The sequence below is a fragment of the Pteropus medius genome, unplaced genomic scaffold (genome assembly GCF_902729225.1).
Source record: "Pteropus medius unplaced genomic scaffold, Ma_sr-lr_union100, whole genome shotgun sequence".
In the NCBI taxonomy this organism is placed as follows: Eukaryota; Metazoa; Chordata; class Mammalia; order Chiroptera; family Pteropodidae; genus Pteropus; species Pteropus medius.
The window spans coordinates 4,510,909-4,528,992 of NW_024349798.1; the positions used below are offsets into that span (position 1 = coordinate 4,510,909).

Genomic DNA, 18,084 nt, shown 5'->3' on the forward strand with positions numbered 1-18,084 from the left:
GAATGCAAGGAAGACCACTGCTGCAGTGTGCTCCCCAGAGGGACATCTGCCAGTGTGGGAGCCTTTCCTCCAGTCACAGCCGATGTCCATGTCAAGCAAGCATACCTTTGCTCTGTTCTGTGCCTTCCGAGTTTCAGGATCTCATGACCAAATTTGTTTTTTCTTTATTCTTCGTAGGTTAAGTATTACTTGCGCTTCAGTTGCTTTCAGAGGAATTATTTCTCCTCAAGGCTACTATTTTATGAAGATGACATAGAAGGCTGGCGCACAGACTTTCTTTATCCTCATAATCCAAACCAAGAACCCCGGGACTTTGAATATGCTGACGGGGGATCCCCTGGTGAGGAATCCTATGTGTGTTACCACCAACGCAGCCACTTTCTTCCTGCTGTGCATATTTGCAATGCTATTTGTGTTGTTTTTGCTGTCTGGACACTTGCTAAATTAACAGTTCAGAAGAGGTTATAGGAGTTACATTTAGAACTCCCGAATATGGCATTCGGTAAACGCTTACATTTGAGAGTAAATTAAGCCAGGCGTTCTGCATTTGATCGTTTTGTAATGGTATTGAATTTTTGAGGGAAGAATTCTAGTGTTTTACAGGAAAAAGCAGTGTGAGTCCCTTCTTTATGTTTCTGTATGTATTAACTTTTCTGTTTACAAAAATATATATTTACCTTTAGCTTTCTACAGACTGTGGGAGAAATAATGAGACAGCACAGAGATCTGCTTATCCTCTCTCCTTTGCAATAAGCGTGATATTCCTGACTGAAGGCCCATGAAACAATCTCCTCTTGAAAGATTCATGCTTCACTGTAGATTTTTCATCGTTCTGTGAAGTGTACAGAGTGACCACCCTCTAGGGAACTAACTTCTCTTAGAAAATTAAGCTGATGATCTGCACCTTGTAGAATGACCACAAAACTGACTTGGAGCCCTAGGCCTGTGAGCCCACCAAGTGGGAATCCCAAATCCAAGGGCTGATAGTCACATCATTGCAGAAAAGAGATCAGTAGTTCTGCAGTGGAAATTCTTCTACGTACAATCAAGAATATATAACAGTCCCCAGAATCTTGCATCCTGGAGATCTGCCTAGGTCTGGGCCATTGGAAGACCTTAGTTACCTCTATTCCAATGTTGACATACCCTACTCTGGCTCTACCCATATGGAGGACCAGTAACTCTCACTTGGAGGTGGGGCCATTATCTCTCAGAAGACCTCAAAACCAGGGATCTTTGCCTTTCAACCTACTTTTCTCCAAAGCTGGCCTCGTTATATTGAAACGCGGTTTACGAAAACAGTAAAGACTGTTTTTGAGTCTTGACAGCAAAATTCAGTGATCATAACCCTTGAACAATAGCAATGACAACTCAGACACAGGTCACAGCAGGTGAGGGAGGCTGTATCTTCCAAGTGCTTTGAATTTAACCATCTCACATGTGCTGGATGATCAAAACCAGAATGCATCCTTTCCCTCAAGCCTGTGTTCTCAGGGGAGAAGACGTGGCCCCACCCCAGGAGACTTCTATCAGATAGTTCTTGTTTTGTCTGCCAGGACCCCTTTACCCTATTTTCTGATAAAAGACCCATTGCTCAGCCAAAGGGGTCCCACTGTGACTTTCTGCTCTTTCTTTCATATTGTAGCATGTGGGTTATAGGGGTGCCTCTTCTACTTCTGTCTGTATGTCTTTATGAACAACTAGCCATGACCCATTTGCATTATGAGTCGTTTTGTATCTTCAGTCTTTCTGAATCTCTTATGCTTGATGTCTACTGTTTTCTCATGTAGGATACAACAAAGAAGGCTTCCTGGCCATACAGCATGCACTGGACAAAGCCATCATGTGGCATCATACTCACAATGCAACGACCAAAATGTTTGAGAATCTCAATGTGTTTGTGAAGAGATTCCCATATGGAGCCTATGTCCATGACAAGTTCTTCCTGGTCCTTCAGAATGAGTTCCCTGTTCTCCTCATGCTCAGTTTCATCTGCATCGAGCTCGTCGTCATAAATTCCATTGCACTGGAGAAAGAGAGAAAACTGAAGGTAACTCCATCTACATCAGACACACGCTGCTTTCAGAACAGGAATGTATGGGCTGCTAATGAAAAATGACTAGAGTAGGAATGAGGCCAAGGTAGGTAAGAGGTCGCTTGGGTATCAGAGCAACCTCCAAGGTGAGTTGGAACTTGGATGTTCTTTTGTCGTTCTAATCCAATTGCAACTTAGGCAATGCCATGTATTGTTACTACTTGAGTCCCTACTTTTAGTTTGGGTATGACCAGCCTAATGGTTCCTGCTTTGCTAACACACTGGCTTGCACGTGGTAGGTGATCAGAAAGTGCCTGTGCAATGACTAACCAAGGGGGAAATCATCCAAAATGAATGCCTCACCAATGATGTCTGGTTTGCTCTGTGTATCAGTTGTCAGGAATGGTTGAACCGATATTGTCTTGTGGGGCTGCCTGTGGAAGCACTTCATTTATTTATTTATTTATTTATTTATTTATTTATTTATTTATCTATCTATCTATCTATCTATCTAGCTATTTATTTATTTATTATTTTTATTTTTAAAATTAGATTAATTAATTAATTTTTATTTTTTAAATTAAAAAAATTTTAAATGACAGGGAAGTACTTTAATAAGGTGGGGAACTGCTTTCTGCTGTAGTAGATGATAGTGAGACAACAGGCTAACTCTGCACCAACTGAAAAAAAACACAGGGAAACTAGAACCTTCTGGTATGTTGTTGGAATCCCCTTTTTGTTCTCTGGTGTAGGAGAGAGTTTTCCCTTCCCTGTTAAATTGTTTCAGCAATAAATTGTTGAAGGCATCAAATGTTTACACTCAGGTCATTGAATTGGCCATCTGTTTCCTATTTCATGCCTAAGTATGTTCTTTAGACGAAAGTAGGTTAAAGAACACTTTTGAAAACTTAAAAATAACCACCAATACTATTTAAAAGTAGGACACAACTTTTAAAACTCTGGAAAAAATAAAAAGAAAGAAAATATAGTCCATATACCGAAAGACAAAAGCAAAGTAAATCATGAAAAAGCATACAGAAGGTATAATATTAAACGAGATAGCAGAAGACCAAACATGGCAGTTACAATAATAAATGTAAATGGATTACCTCTCCTTTTAAAAGAAAAGAAAATATTTAGAATAGCTCAAGAAACAAAATCCAACCAAAACAAAATGACATAAAACGTGTCATCATGGATTGATTTAATAGAACATGTATCTGGTATATGATACTTTCCATGTACTAGGCATTCTCTGAAGCACTGATTCATTTCACTCTCCTAACAGCTTGCGCTGAAATCCTATGTGTTTGGACTCGCTCTTCACTATTTTTTACCTTCTTCTCTGCCCTGAAGGCTGACCTGTAGGCATTCCAAAACATGCTCCCACTTGTGGGAGCCTGGCAGAAGGTCACTGTCCTCTCAAGATATCTTGCTCCATAAAACTATTTCCCCTTCTGGGTTCTAGTAACTTCTCTTCCTTCTTATCTCTTTGAGCCCAAGAGTGGTAAAAATTCTGTTGCTACAAGCCCTAGATTTCTGAACTGTGCTATAGGGCAGGAGCCCCCAACCCCCAGGCTGCTGACAAGTAAGATCTGTGGCCTATGAGGAACTGGCTACACAGCAGGAGGTGAGTGGCTGGTGAGCTAAGCTTCATCTGTATTTGCAGCTGCTCCCCAGCACTAGCATCACTGCCTCAGCTCCACCTCAGATCATCAGGCATTAGATTCTCATAGGAGAACAGATTCCTGGTACCAAAAAGGTTGAGAAGTACTGCTATAGGATTTCCTGTCCTCATGCAGCCATTCGTAATTAGGTCTGTTAAAAACAAACCCTCCTCCAATTATTCTAATTTGAATGTAACATCTATTTTCTTTTGGGACCCCGAGTGATACACAATTCTATGAGATAACGACTACTATTATTCTTATGTAGCAGAGGAGGTAACCTAAGGCACAAAGAGATTAATAATTTTAAGATAACTTTATACGGAGCAGTATGACCTAGCAATAAAAAATAGTTTTCATTCTCAGATAAGAATATCTCTCCCTAAGCAAAGTAAAACAGATTTCTAATAATTAAACTTCAGTTTTTCCAAGTAGACTCTGAAATGAAATATGTCAGAGAAACGTGCTCTATTTCTGCTAGGTGAATTGTCTGGAAAAGGTAGCTCACTGGGGAGTACTAAAAAGCCTGTAGCCCTGGAGGCTAATAGTATAGATGGAGCTGGCTTCATCTCTCTATTCAGATGATAGCCTAAGGACCCAGGAGTAGGTAAGTTATATTCCAGGAGGAGTCATTAGTATGGCATCTGTCCCATGAGGGAGAATGCCATGTCCGAGTTTGTCTCTGGGACCAAGGTGGGGAGAATGGGGGGGAGGGAAGAGCAACTAGTGTCACTTTTTTGAACACAGATCACCACAGTATTCTCAGAGCTAGTCCCTTGTTAGATTAGCTGGTGTTAATCTAGTTTTGCTATGTAAATGGCTTAAGAAGGATTAAAATGAATTGTCTTTAATTTAGAAGACTCTTGGATTATCTCTCCCACCTGGCATAAGCCCTTTGCTCTAGTTGAATAAGTTCCTTTCTATTCCCCAAATAGATGCTAACTGTACGATTCCTCCTATAGGCTGGCCTCTCTGTTTGGAGTACCCTCTACTTCAAAATTCATATTGCAGTTCATCTTCTTCAGGAATCCTTTCTAAATTTCATTAGTCTTTCATCTCATCTTCTCATAGCATGTTGTTTCCATCTCTATTATATTACAGATGGGGTTTTTCTTAACTGATCTCCATATAATCAGTTCTCGCATTAACTAACACTCCATCACCTCTGTAAAGCTTTCTGATTAGAGCTCCCAGCACGAGGCAGCTGGTAGGCTTCTCTCTAGTACACATGGGCTTATCACCTGCTGAGCTATAGGCTTATCAAGGCTTGTTTCTAAATCTCTTATACCTGCACTTGTTCTAATAATTTGTGATTTAATTAAATATTATGTAAATGAGTAGAATGGAATGAAGTTGGCTTTGAAAGTTTAGTTGAATGTTTTGGAAAGATTCAGTAAGGCTGCTCTTTAAAAAACATTAATAAATTTCATGTGGGTGAAACCACTGTAAAATTTGGGGAAATAAATTAAACTGGTCAGAGTCTGTGCTAGTTTGCTTCACATCTTGTATTTATGTCCTCAGTTCATTTTCAAGATTGTGATCCAGGAGTGAACTTTATGGTGGGTGTTATGTTAGTGCTCCAGTGAGCAGGCCGAAGCTTCAAAAGAAGAATTTGTGTTCTGACTTGAAGATACCAGCACATATGCATTTATATGTTATAAGTAAAAATAAAATTTTAAGTTAAATGTATATAATTTTTATGATTCCCCTGCTTTAAGCAACTTGTTTTTGATTCATCGATCCACTACTAGTTCTAATCTTTAAAGATAAAAGGGCTCTTTTCTATACTTCAAGTGTAGAATCTACAGGGTTATTATTATGTATGTATTTCCAATACTAGATTGTAGACTTTGGAAGGCGGTAGCTCTGCTTTTTATATTTTTCACTTTTCCTGCATGTACTTAGCACAGTGCTTTGCATTTATTCACTTATCAAACATTTACTGAGTGACTTACATTTACCAGAAACATACATTAGGGATACAGATATAAATGACACAACCCTTTCCCTCAGGCAATTACAGCAATAAAGCCAAATGTTAAGAAGAATCCCAAGTATTAAGGTATGGGAATGTACAGATGTTATGGCTTTGTAGAGGATGGGCAAGCTGACCAGAGAAGGCTTCACAGAGCAGTCGATTCTGGACTAGGTTTTGAAAATCAAGTAGGATTTCGCTATAGAGAGGATGAGAGAAGAATGAGTTGAAACAACATGTATGAAAAGAGAAAAAAAAAAGACATAGGGGTCAGGCGTGTTCAGTGAATTGCAGGAAGCTTTGTGCAATCAGAGCATAGGATGCCAGGGCCATATCATCGTATTCTATCCTTGGGGCCATAGGAGCCCTTCATTTATAGTAGGTGTGCAATAAATGAATGAACTAACAGTATGCTTACCATTTTAAAAGAAGAATAATTTTAACACAAGGCCTATCTCTACCATGTCTAAACCAGATAAATGCCACTCCCTGGTTTGTAGGTCTCTTTTCAACTTATTTAGTCTTCATCATCCTCACTAGCCACCTCTCTCCAAGACACACACATGACCTTTCCTGCCATTCTGCTGGGGTTTCAGTAACAGACAGCTAAACCAGACCTGTTGGAACTGAGCATTAGCCTGTGTAATGTCTGGTTCTTTTGCTTTTCCTAGGAATATATGTGTATGATTGGACTGCGCAACTGGCAACACTGGGTTGCTTGGTTCATTATGTTCTTCATTTCTGCTTTAATTGTTGTTTCTTTCATGACCATTCTCTTCTGCACAGAGGTACGTGTCTATTGTCCTTAAGGATGTGCTAAGCTATGAAGAGGTATAAGAGAAATTCGGTGGTAGTGCTGAGATTCAATAGATGATGAAAACACCCTATTGATGAATGCTTGGAGAACCTCAAGTTGATGTGTGGTGCAATTTGCTAAAACTTTGGGGGATTAAGCATTTAAACTTTAGGATCCAGGAATGCGTTGCCTTCCCTGTGGTGCCTCGTCTTCAAGTACTGGACATGGATGTGGTAAATTTCATTAGGAAAATGGAATTCCAAAATATGTGTTTTATAAACTTCAAAATATTATAAATTTTGTTTTCTACAAATAGTTGAAAATAGTTATTGTAAAATATAAACTCTTTTATAATATCTTGTTTGTTTTCCTTTTATGCTGTCAATGGCATTTGGTGCTCCAATTTACTAACTTGAGTTTAATAACTAAATTATAACCATTATGTGGATATATGAAAATTTACCTTCTTAATTACCACTTGGACAAAGGAAGGCAAGAAAATTCAGACTATATAAAATATATGAAACAAAGAAAATGGCCAGAAAACATTAAAAAGTGGAAACATAAGATATCAAAAAAAAATAGTAATCTGTAATAGTGATCATGATAAATGGGATAAACTCTCTTATTAAAGCAAAAAAATTCACATTGAATCAAAAATTGAATTCAAACTTATGCTTTCCTTTAAAAAGATGCATGTGCAGAGCATAATTTGTAAATGATAATAGATACCGGCCTTAAAAAATCTATGTATATGTTTAGTTTAAGATAATCTTTTTTTTAGTCATGTACTGTTTAGGAGTATTTATGCCTTTTCCTCATTCTTTCCATGTAACAATCATGTGCATCTCTGATTGTTTTGTAGATAAAAAATGTGGCAGTGTTCACGAACAGTGACCCTAGTTTGATATTTGTTTTTCTAATGTGTTTTGCCATTGCCACAATTTTCTTTGCATTCATGATCAGCACATTCTTCCAAAAAGGTGAGTCCTGATACAATTTCCTCTCAGGGAGTATGTTTATGACTTCTTTTCCTTGTAGCATTGCTATTCCCATTACCTAAGGCATTCATTATTATTTCTCCAGAGTCAAGTTTTTACTTTTATGGTTATTTTAGCAATGGAATAATTCTATTCCCCATTAAAGACTTATGGAAACATCTCCATATATGTATGTTTTTATGCTTCATTTGGCTCCTAATATCATTTCCAATGAATGCAAATGTCAAGTCCCAATTTGGAAGGAAATGAGAGCTATGACATCCAGGGCAGATAGTTTTCCACGTCTTGATTGTAAAGTAGGGGCATAACAGTTGTGTGGCTTCTAAGACACCATACTAAAAGAGGAATTTCTGGGAATTTGATTCTGTCAGGACTATTGGTAGAATTGATGAACCAACCACAAGGGGCAACAATAATAAGTGGAGTCAAAGTCAGCATGCAAGAGAATTGAATTGTGATTAAACCTAGAGAGGTGTAGGTAGAAACCTTGATAGAGGACAGGTCCCAACAGTTGGTGACCAAAAAAAAAAAAAGAGGGTTTAAGAGAACTTGGACAAAAATAAAAGTATAGTATAAATGAAGCTAGGTAGTTTATTATTTATATTTGTGAATATTTTACATCAAATAGTATGCTCTAATATATAGGCCCTGGCAAATATTGACTACCAATGTGAGGATGGATTTTTTTGAGAGGCTGAATAGGCCTGAACACTATCTCCTGATTCAAACTCTAAATTTAACTTCCCACTTTTGCATATAGCTTTAAGGTGGATATGGCAGGGGTTATGATCAAGTAAGAGAGTTATATGGGGAGTTTGGAGTATGAGTATCAAAGAATGCCTGAAACCTAAGGTTAAAGGGGTGCTACAGGTTGAAACCTAAAAAGTTGAACTTGCAGTCAAGTACAAGAAATAAGCAGAGGGCTGGATCAAGAGACAAAAACAATTAGGTCATAAATACAATAAATCAAGACCAGAGTGGGAAGAAAAAAGCAGGAAAGAATGCCACGTGAAAGCAAAAATATCCCACACAACTCAAAGTTCATGATCAATTGGTTTTTAACAAAGAGGCCAAGACAATTCAACAGGCAAGGAATAGACTTTTCAACAACTAGAGCTGGAACAACTGTATATCCACATTGCAAAAGAATAAAGTTGGATCTCTATATCACATCAAATACAAAAATTAACTCAAAGTAGATTATAAACCTAAATGTAGAGCTAAAACTACAAAACTCTTTAAAGAAAATACAGGAGTAAATCTTAGTGACTCCTCAGTCATCTACAGGAGTAACCCTTAGTAAATCTTAGGTTAGACAGAGATTTCTTAGATATGACACCAAAAGCACAAGTGATAAAAGAGAAAAGTGATACGTTAGGCTTCATCAATATTAAAAATTTTTGTGTTTCAAAAGATACCATTAAGAAAGTGAAAATACAACCCATGGACTGGGCGAAAACATCTTCAAATAATATATAACATAAAAGACTTATACCTGGAATTTTTTTTTTTAAAAAAAAAGCTTACAACTCAAAAATGAAAACACAAATATTCCTAACTCATTTTATAGGCAAGCATTACCTGATTGCCAAAACCATAAATACATCACAATGAAGCTATAAATATAGATGGAAAACTCCTCAACAAAATATTAGCAAAGAAATCTATCAGTATATTAAAAGGATTACACACTATACCAAGTGAGATTTATTCCAGGAATGCATGAATGATTCAACATATGAAAAGCATTCAATGTAATATACCACTTAATAGAATGAATGAAAAAATAAACACAATTTTATTGGTCAATTGATTCTGAAAAAGCATTTGCCAAATCTAATACCTTTTATGATAAAAACATTTTAAAAACCAGAATAGAAAGAAACTTCCTCAACCTGATCATGAACATTTATGAACACCTCACAGATGATGTCATATTCAGTGGTGAAAGATTGAAAACTTTCCCCCTAAGATCAGGAACAAGACAGGGATGCCCACTTTTCACTCTGCTATTCAACATTCTACTGGAAGTTCAAGCCAGAATAATTAGGAAAGAAAAAATAAAAAGGCATGCAATTGGAGAGGAAGAAGTAAAACTATTCAAAGATGACACCATCTTATATGTAGAAAATCCCAAGGAATCCACAAAAGGGACTATTAGAGCTATTAAACAAATATAGCGGATTTTCAGGATACAAGGTCAACACATGAAAATCAGTTGTGAACATTCTGAAAAGGAACTCAAGAAAACAATTTCATTTAAAACAGCATCCAAAGTAAAATACCTAGGAATAAATCTGACCAAGGAGATAAAAAACTTGTGCATTGAAAACTACAAAACATTGCTGAAAGAAATCAAAGAAGACTTATATCAGTGGATAGACATCTCATGCACATGGATTGGAAGACTGAATATTGTTAAGATGGCAATACTTCCCAAATTGATCTATAGAGTCAATTAAATCCCTATTAAAATTCCAGCTGACTTTTTCTCATAAATGAACAAGCTAATCCTAAAATTCACATGGAATTACAAGGAGTCTCACAAAGCCCAAACTATTTTGAAAAAGAAGAACAAAATTGAAAGACTCACACTTCTCGATTGCAAACTGGTTGCAAACTGACAGGGACCAAAACAGTATGGTACTGGCATAAGGATAGACGTAAAGACCAATGGAATGGAATTGAGAATCTAGAGTTAAACCCATACATCTAATGGCCAGTTGATTTTTGACAGGGATGCCAAGACCATTCAATGGGGAAAGAATAGTCTCTTCATCAAAGAGTGCTGGGATGAATGGCTAACCACTTGGACTCCTACCTCACTTCATTCTTTATGATGGCTGAATAATATTTCATTGTATGAATATGCCACATTTTGTTATCCATTCATCTTTTGATGAACAGCTTTGGGCTATTGTGAATAATGTTGTTGTGAACATTCATGTACAAGTATCTGTTTGAGTCCCTGTTTTGAATTCTTTTGAGTAAACACCTAGGACTGTAATTGCACCATTTTACATTCCTACCAGCAATACACAAATGGTTCCAATTTCTTTGAAGAAATGTCTATTCAAGTCCTTTGCCCATTTTTTAACCTCATTGTTTACTTTGTTGATATTGAGTTGTAAGTTTTCTTTTAAATGTATTTTGGATATGAATCCCTTATCAGATATATGATTTATAAATATTTTCTCCTATTCTGTGGGTTGTCTTTTTACTCTGTTGGTAGTGTCCCTTGATGCACAAAAGTTTTTAATTTTGTTGAAGTCCAATTTATCTATTTTTTTCTTTTGTCACCTGTGCTTTTGGTGTCACATTTAAGAAGCCATTGCCAAATTCAAGGTTATGAAATCCTCCCTCTAATTTTTCTTCTAAGAGTTTTTTACTTTTAGCTCTTACATTTAGATCTTTAATCCATTTTGAGTTAAGTTTTGTATATGGTATAAGGCAAGGGTCTAACTTCATTCCTTTGCAGGCAGATATCCAGTTTTCCCAGCACCATTTATTGGGACTGTCCTTTCCTCCACTGAATAGTCTTGGCACATGTTAAAAATCAATATATGTGAAGGTTTATTTCTGGACTATTATATTCCATTGGTCTCCATGTCTAGAGTTTTAAAAAGGATTGGTGTTAATTTCTCTTTAAATGTTTAGTAGAATTCACCTGTGAAGCCATATGGTCCTGGAATTTTCTTTTTTGGAACAGAACTTGAGGATACCTGTAAGACACCATCAAGTGTGCTAAATTACAATTCATGGAAGTCCCAGAATGAAAAGAGAGGGAAAAGAATAAAAAAAAAATTTTGAAGAATTAATGGCTGAAAACGCTCCAGATTTAATGAAAGACATGAGTTTACAAACCCAAGAAGCTCAGTAAACTCCGATAATTCAAAAAGAGATCCATTGCAAGAGTCATTCATATTGTCAAAACCCAAAGACAAAGAGAGCATTTTGAAAGCAGCAAGAGAGAAGAGACTCTTTAGATACAAGTGATCCTCAGTAAAATTAAGAGCTGACTTTTATATCTGGCAAAACTATCCCTCAAGAATGAAGGCGAAATTAAGACATTGTCAGATAAAAGCTGAGAGAGTTTATTACCAGTACACCTGCCCTACAAGAAATGTTTCAGGCTGAAACGAAAAGACACCAGACAGTAACTGGAAGCCATAAGAAGAAATAAAGATAACTAGTAAAGGAAACTAAAGCCAGTATTATTGTACTTTTGGTTTGTAGCTCCTCTTTTTTTTTCTATGTAATTTTCAAGGCAAATGCATAAAATTACTTATAAATCTATGTTAATGAGCACACAATGTTCCTCCAGATCATTCCTCTTCATCTCTTGCTAAGAAACTCAGCTCCATTGAAGTGAAAATTTTATTCACTTTTTATTGAAATCACCTGTTGCTCCTAGTTACTTCCCCTTGTTTGTTGAAGAATTTAAGCTCCTGGCCCTCTATGATTCTCTCCACTAACTGCTGCTGCGACCATTGTTAGTGGTCCAGCTCTCTTTTCTCTCAAATCCTTGACCTATTCCTTTCAATGATCTTTTCCTCCACGTCACATTAGTGACCTCGTGTTCCCATAGTCATCCTCTAAAGCTTAGCTTTACCGATAATTGAGGGTAACCAGATCTCATCCCCAAACATTCCATTCTTGACTCCCATTATCTTTTTTTAAGCTCCTTTCCTCCTGTACCTGCCTCCTTCAATAATTCTCTGATCCCCATCAAAGACCTCTAATCTACGGGCCCTAAAACTTTTTCACTATCCATCACCCCATCATGCGCCTCTCTTGCTGCTTTACCCAGCTCAGATCCCATGATCCATTATTCTGATAACTCCTTAATGTACACCTATCAGTTGTCCATTGAACTTTTATTGCAAAACCTCGCCCCCGGTTAAACCCAGCTCCCTGTCTACTCTGCACCTATATCTGAGTAGCATAACTTGGCTGGAGAAAAACTCCCCACCATGGGCACTGGTCTTTTCATTTAGGTCTCCAATTCTCAAGTGGGGTCCCCTGAGCGCTGCCTTTTAATCCAATTACATTCCCTTATAAATTCGTCCCAATCTCTCTGAGACAACTGTTTTAAACTTCTGCCCCCTCCTCAAATGGACATCAGCCTTCATCCCTTCCTTACCGAGGTCAAAAGCTGTTACTCTGGCCTCAGAGTGCTGTTTTTGTATCTCAGTGTGGCCCCTGACCATGAGCAAGTCAAGACTCTGTGCACTCACTTCTGCTTCTGTGAAATTGGTAAATTATAGTACTTATCTCGTAACTTAATAATGAAGATTAAATGGGATAGTACATATAAAATGCTAAGAACAATACTTGGTGTATAGTAAGAGCTTAGTAAATGTTAGCAATTATTATCACCTTTTATAAAAGAAGACACTGAAATTCGCAGGCGTTACAGAACACCCAGGTCAGCTGTAGTTTATGTAGCCAGGTTTAGCAAAGAGCTGCCTGAAGCCTTCACTGCAGCTCTATTTTTAATATATGCAATCCTTACATTTTCAATCCTTATTCTCTTACCTTCCTGAAGATCAAATGTTTGCATTTAATTTGAGTTCATCTCCTATGCTTCAGTCAGATTGGCCTTATTTCTAAATCTGGAGCCACTATGCTTAGAGCCTGGAAAAACCTCGAATGCTTGACTCATAATTTACCAGCTCCATGACATTCAGAAGATTTACTTAATGTGGCTAAGCCTTGGTTTCCTCCTCTGTAAAACAGGGAGGTCATGAAGATTAAAAAAGATGTTGTGAATCAAGTGCTCGCCACAGTACCAGGCAATGCTTATTAGATGCTACGCGATCTTAAAAGATAAGTGGTAACTCACCTTTTAAGATTTTTATCATAGGAGATATTATTAATGTAGTTTTAGACAGAGGAAGTGTTAGGCAGTTAGATATTTGTGCCTTTATATAAGGATCGATTCATTTTTTAAGTACCACAAATGCTCTCAGTCTTTCGATATTGAAAGTGGAACTATGACAGGTTTCTATCAAAATTTCTTAAAAGATTGCTTCCCTTTTGAAATGCTGAGACAAAGGCAGAGACACTTTCCTTGCTGTGGCTGGGGGTAGGAGCTTAGTGGCATACTTCTTTGTGCATTATTGATGAAACTCTTTTCATTTCTTCCCTCTGAATTTGCAGCCCATGTCGCAACTGCCTCAGGAGGCATTATCTTCTTCTTCACCTATCTCCCATACATGTACCTTGCTTTCAGCTACACTCAGAGGAGCCACTCCCAAAAGATTGCCTTTTGTCTTCTCTCAAATGTTGCCATGGCACTGGGAGTCCGATTAATCTCCATATTTGAGACAAAAGGTGAGCCTTACTGGTACCCAAGGTAGGCTGCCATAGCTGACAGACAAAGCTGACCTTCATTTCTAAATACACATAAGTGGCACATTTCATTCAGTGCTCTGAACTTTTACAATGTGCTTCCAACTCTGTTAGGTTCTGTAGAGAACATTAAAGAATTATAGGATATGGTTCACACCATACTGTTCACAATGTAATTTGTGAGAAAAACTAAAGCATATCGATGATTTAGGAAATTCTACGCTTATATCTTTATAATTATATAGATATGAAATATATAGATCTATGATTAGAAGTTCAGATAACACTTTAGAACTTTACAGATAGCATAATGCTATTTACATACATCATGTTGTATTCTCATAGCCTCCGGGGCTGGTCTAGGGGACCTTCCATCAGAGGTGTCCTAGCTCCCTTACAACTTCCACAGTTGTAAGTACAACCCCAAGTTTCCATTTGTCTTATGTTTCTGGAGTTCGAAGCATTCTTCAGAACACCTACAGTCACTGCAGAAGATTGCAGCCAAAATATCAATTAAAATGTAGGAACCACTGAGCTCTGTGGGGTTTTAGTACGTACTAAATGGACCTGTTTCACATTTCAATGGTACTAAGATGAACTGCTGTAAAAACTTTAGCAAGTGCCTTCATTGCTTTGTGTTAGCTCTTTATTTATTTTACTTTTTAAAAATCAATTTCTAAATTGTAGTTGACATACAATATCATATTAGTTTCAGAGTTTCAGATATACAACATAGTGATTAGACATTTATGTACCTTATGAAGTCATTCACCATGGCAAGTCTAGTAACCATCTGCCACCAAACATAGTTATTACAATATTGTTGACTATATTCCCTATGCTGTACATTACATCCCTTTGACTTATTTGATGTTAACTTTTATCACCAGAGCTCTATTCCAAATGGTACAGCTTGGTTTAGCAGCAGATAGCTGCTAAACCAAGAGCAGGAGTTATAAGTTGAATCTAGTTTGTGGGTTTCCTTACTGTGATTGGGATAATCTCCAGTGATGTCATCAGAGGTATCACCTATGGATAGTCTAAATGGGTTAAGGGTGCTTAAAATTTTATGAAAGATGGAAATTATCCAGAATTCATTGAAAGTAAGTGGTTTTCTTTAACAAAGTAATGATGAGACCATATAATTTATAAATAGTCACAGGGAAAAAGTAGATTTTAAATGGCATATGGGACTTAATGGAGCCTATCTGTTGAAAGTCGAGAGAATTTGGGTGAGCGGGTGGACTGGATGATTCTCTTGGTTTGAAAGAATTCTGCCCCCATTGAGCTTATGATTAGAATTCCTTCCTAAAAAGCATGGGATAGCTCACAAAAGCCGTGTCTACTATTAAAGCTGAAGGAAATGCAGATGCATATGATCGTAAGCAGATAGGAATCTCTAAGGATATAATTGATGATATGTTAGAAATCCAAGGACAATATTTCTTATTTAGAACCCTCATCCCTTTGCTGGAGTGGATTCTCTTGTTCATCTGACCTATCTGCTTATAGCAGATGACAGGCCTAAGGTGAATAAGCTCATGAAATTTCCCTGTACATTTTCTCAGTAAGTCTAGTGCAGAGCTTTCAGTCCTAATCCTGAGGAGGAATCACTATCTATAACATGAAGCAGAGCTCTGAGTTGGGGGTTAATGGGCCCACTTTGTGATTGTATGGCCAGCACATTTTGGCCTCTTCTTAAAATCAAGACCTGCATGCTATTGGAGCAGCTAGCTGGGTTCGTCACTCAAGGCTCTCATTTATGGATTTATTAATATATCATTTAGTAGATTGTTTTTCGTTTCAAAGGGGCCCAGTAAATAACACCCTTTTCCTTCCTTAATTTCTGAGGCAGTTGAGAAATAAAACAAAGATGTCATCATATTAATATCAGAATATACTTTTTGTAACTTTTCTCTGGCATGTAGTGACTGTTTCCTTCCTGTGGAACAGGAACCGGCATCCGCTGGGAGAACATAGGCAGTGTAAGTGGAGAGTTTAACTTTACTCAGGTGCTGCTGATGCTACTACTGGACTCTTTCCTGTACACCTTGGTGACCTGGTATGTGGAGTCGATCTTCCCAGGGGAGTATGGTACACCTAAGCCTTGGTACTTCTTTGTCACAGTGAGTACTAATGCTGCTGTTTTTTAGATCGACATTAGACTTTTTATAGCTTGTCATCAATATTTCTACCCCTCTAGGTTGTGTCCTAATTGAAATCACAAACTCTAGAAAATCTAAACTGATTCTCTAACCTGGTTTCACCTCACACCTATCAGCTAGTGGTTGCCAAGGGAGCATAATTAACAGCAAGTGTCAGTTTCTCTGACTCTTGCACCACTGCCGATGCCCTATGCAGAGGCCCCCGAGAGTGTCTGTGGGTATCTTACATGTGCCCACTCAAATGTCAGCCCCATATTCTCCCACAGGACACCACCCGCAACACGCTGGAGCCCTCACGACTCCACCTACTCTTCCCCCTTTGGACTGTTAGAATGGCCTGGAAGCTCTTTGAGACCTCAGCGTACCCACGGTACTGGCAAGGGACACAGCTTTTGTTGACAACCCCATGAAGTTCTCAGAATCACTTCTCTCTTACAATGACTAAATTTTTCTTACAAAGTTGAGCTTGTTATGCCTCATTCAGTCTTGCAGTAGCCTCTGCTGGTCCTGCCCCACGGTTTTATGAAGTGACTGATCCTGTCTGAATTGCACAGTACTCACTTTGGTCTGTAAAGGCTGCCATGCTTGCCCATCTTGGAGTGTGGAGAAGTGGGTAGATTGTTAACTCCAGTATTTCCCAGGCCTCAGCCCACAGGGACACTAATTGTCAACACAATGGCTTCCTCAGTACACCAGTAGCATAGATATGAGGCATCTTTTGTAGCTCCATCCTTGGGACCATGGGTTGTAGGGTGAAATGCAGTTTATTCGTAGTGAGCAAGTCCATGAGCAAGTTGCTTGACTTCTCCAGGCACCATTAAATGTCTGATACAGGAAACTTGGGTGGGTGTGAGGAGTTGTGGAGAATTTAATTTACCAAAATCTTTATCTTCCAGAAGAAGAAAGTCAATTCACCTAAACATATTAATGTAAGTTGATTTCCTCACTAGCCCTCCTACTGGCATAGAGAATCTTCATCTTCTACACAATCAGTCTTGGATGTGGAAAATACTGAGAAAGCTCTGAAAAGCAAGTTCATTCAGGAAGAGCCTACTGGTTTGATGAAAGGAATTGAAATCCAACATCTATACAAGGTATTGGCTCACAAATCTCCCGGGAACTTAAGAAATAGTGCACAGAGACTTCTATTTTATTCTGACAGTGGTTCGAAGGTACATTTAGTGATAGAGTTTTAATTTCCCTTTGTACTACTATTCTCAAAATTAGAAATATAATGTAAAATGTCCTGTTTCCTGTCATAAAGTTAAATGACTAGATGGAAGGTATAGATGATCTCTCTTGAAATAGTCCCCTTCCATCCTCACAATGCCAAACACCCTTGTCTGGTACACACTGGAACTCAGCCATTTGATTGCCGACTTTGATCCACCAGCATTTTTACATAACCAAATCAAATCATAAACCAGATTTCATTGTTGGCTTCCAAATGTATGTGTTTTTTCTCTCACCAGTGTTTCCTGAGTATTTCCTACATGCAGAGCCCTGCGTTGACTAGGACTCTTGTGACAGGATACCTGGGTATAAGCTCTATGCCCTGGAGTGTCCTCCAGAACATTATTTTTTGTTTGGAATCTTCCACTCTTCAAATATGATGAGCCTAAGCAGAGGTGGTGTCCTCTACCACTGATGCTGCAGCACTGTCACTTTGTGTCACCTTCCTCTACCTGTGGGATCAAGTGGATCACATCCTAGCCCAGGGGATTCATGACATAAGTGATTATTCCAGCTCTTTCACATACTATGGCAGCAGCTAGGAATGCTTGAGTCTTTATCCAATTTACTGTGGCTTCGATAAGCAAGGATAGCATTTTCTTTTTTCACATAACAAGCAGTATGCAGGCACAAGGTTCTGGCATGATTTCAACTGCCCAACAAAGCTGACCCAGACTACAGTTCTTTCTGCTTCCTTGCTTGCTTTCATATATTTTCCCTGGGCCATTGGAATCATATTAGCTTTAATCTGCACTTATCATTTTTATGGTTGCAGGAGAGCTGCTATAGCTCATCTATAGGGAAAGATAAGAGCCAAGGACTTTCTTTCAGCAAAACTTTTTCCTTCAATCCTTCCTT

The 18,084-nt window shown here is 38.0% G+C and overlaps 1 protein-coding gene across 1 annotated transcript in view; it reads left to right on the top strand.

Annotated features, from left to right (window-relative positions):
- Positions 1-18,084, top strand: part of LOC120620502 (ATP-binding cassette sub-family A member 17-like) — an 83,017-nt gene that overhangs the window by 22,115 nt on the left and 42,818 nt on the right. The window contains exons 5-11 of the mRNA XM_039885573.1: positions 178-340; positions 1,791-2,050; positions 6,349-6,465; positions 7,339-7,456; positions 13,637-13,810; positions 15,782-15,954; positions 16,944-17,087. Of these exons, the coding sequence (XP_039741507.1) occupies positions 178-340; positions 1,791-2,050; positions 6,349-6,465; positions 7,339-7,456; positions 13,637-13,810; positions 15,782-15,954; positions 16,944-17,087 (1,149 nt within the window). The remainder of the gene's footprint in view (positions 1-177; positions 341-1,790; positions 2,051-6,348; positions 6,466-7,338; positions 7,457-13,636; positions 13,811-15,781; positions 15,955-16,943; positions 17,088-18,084) is intronic.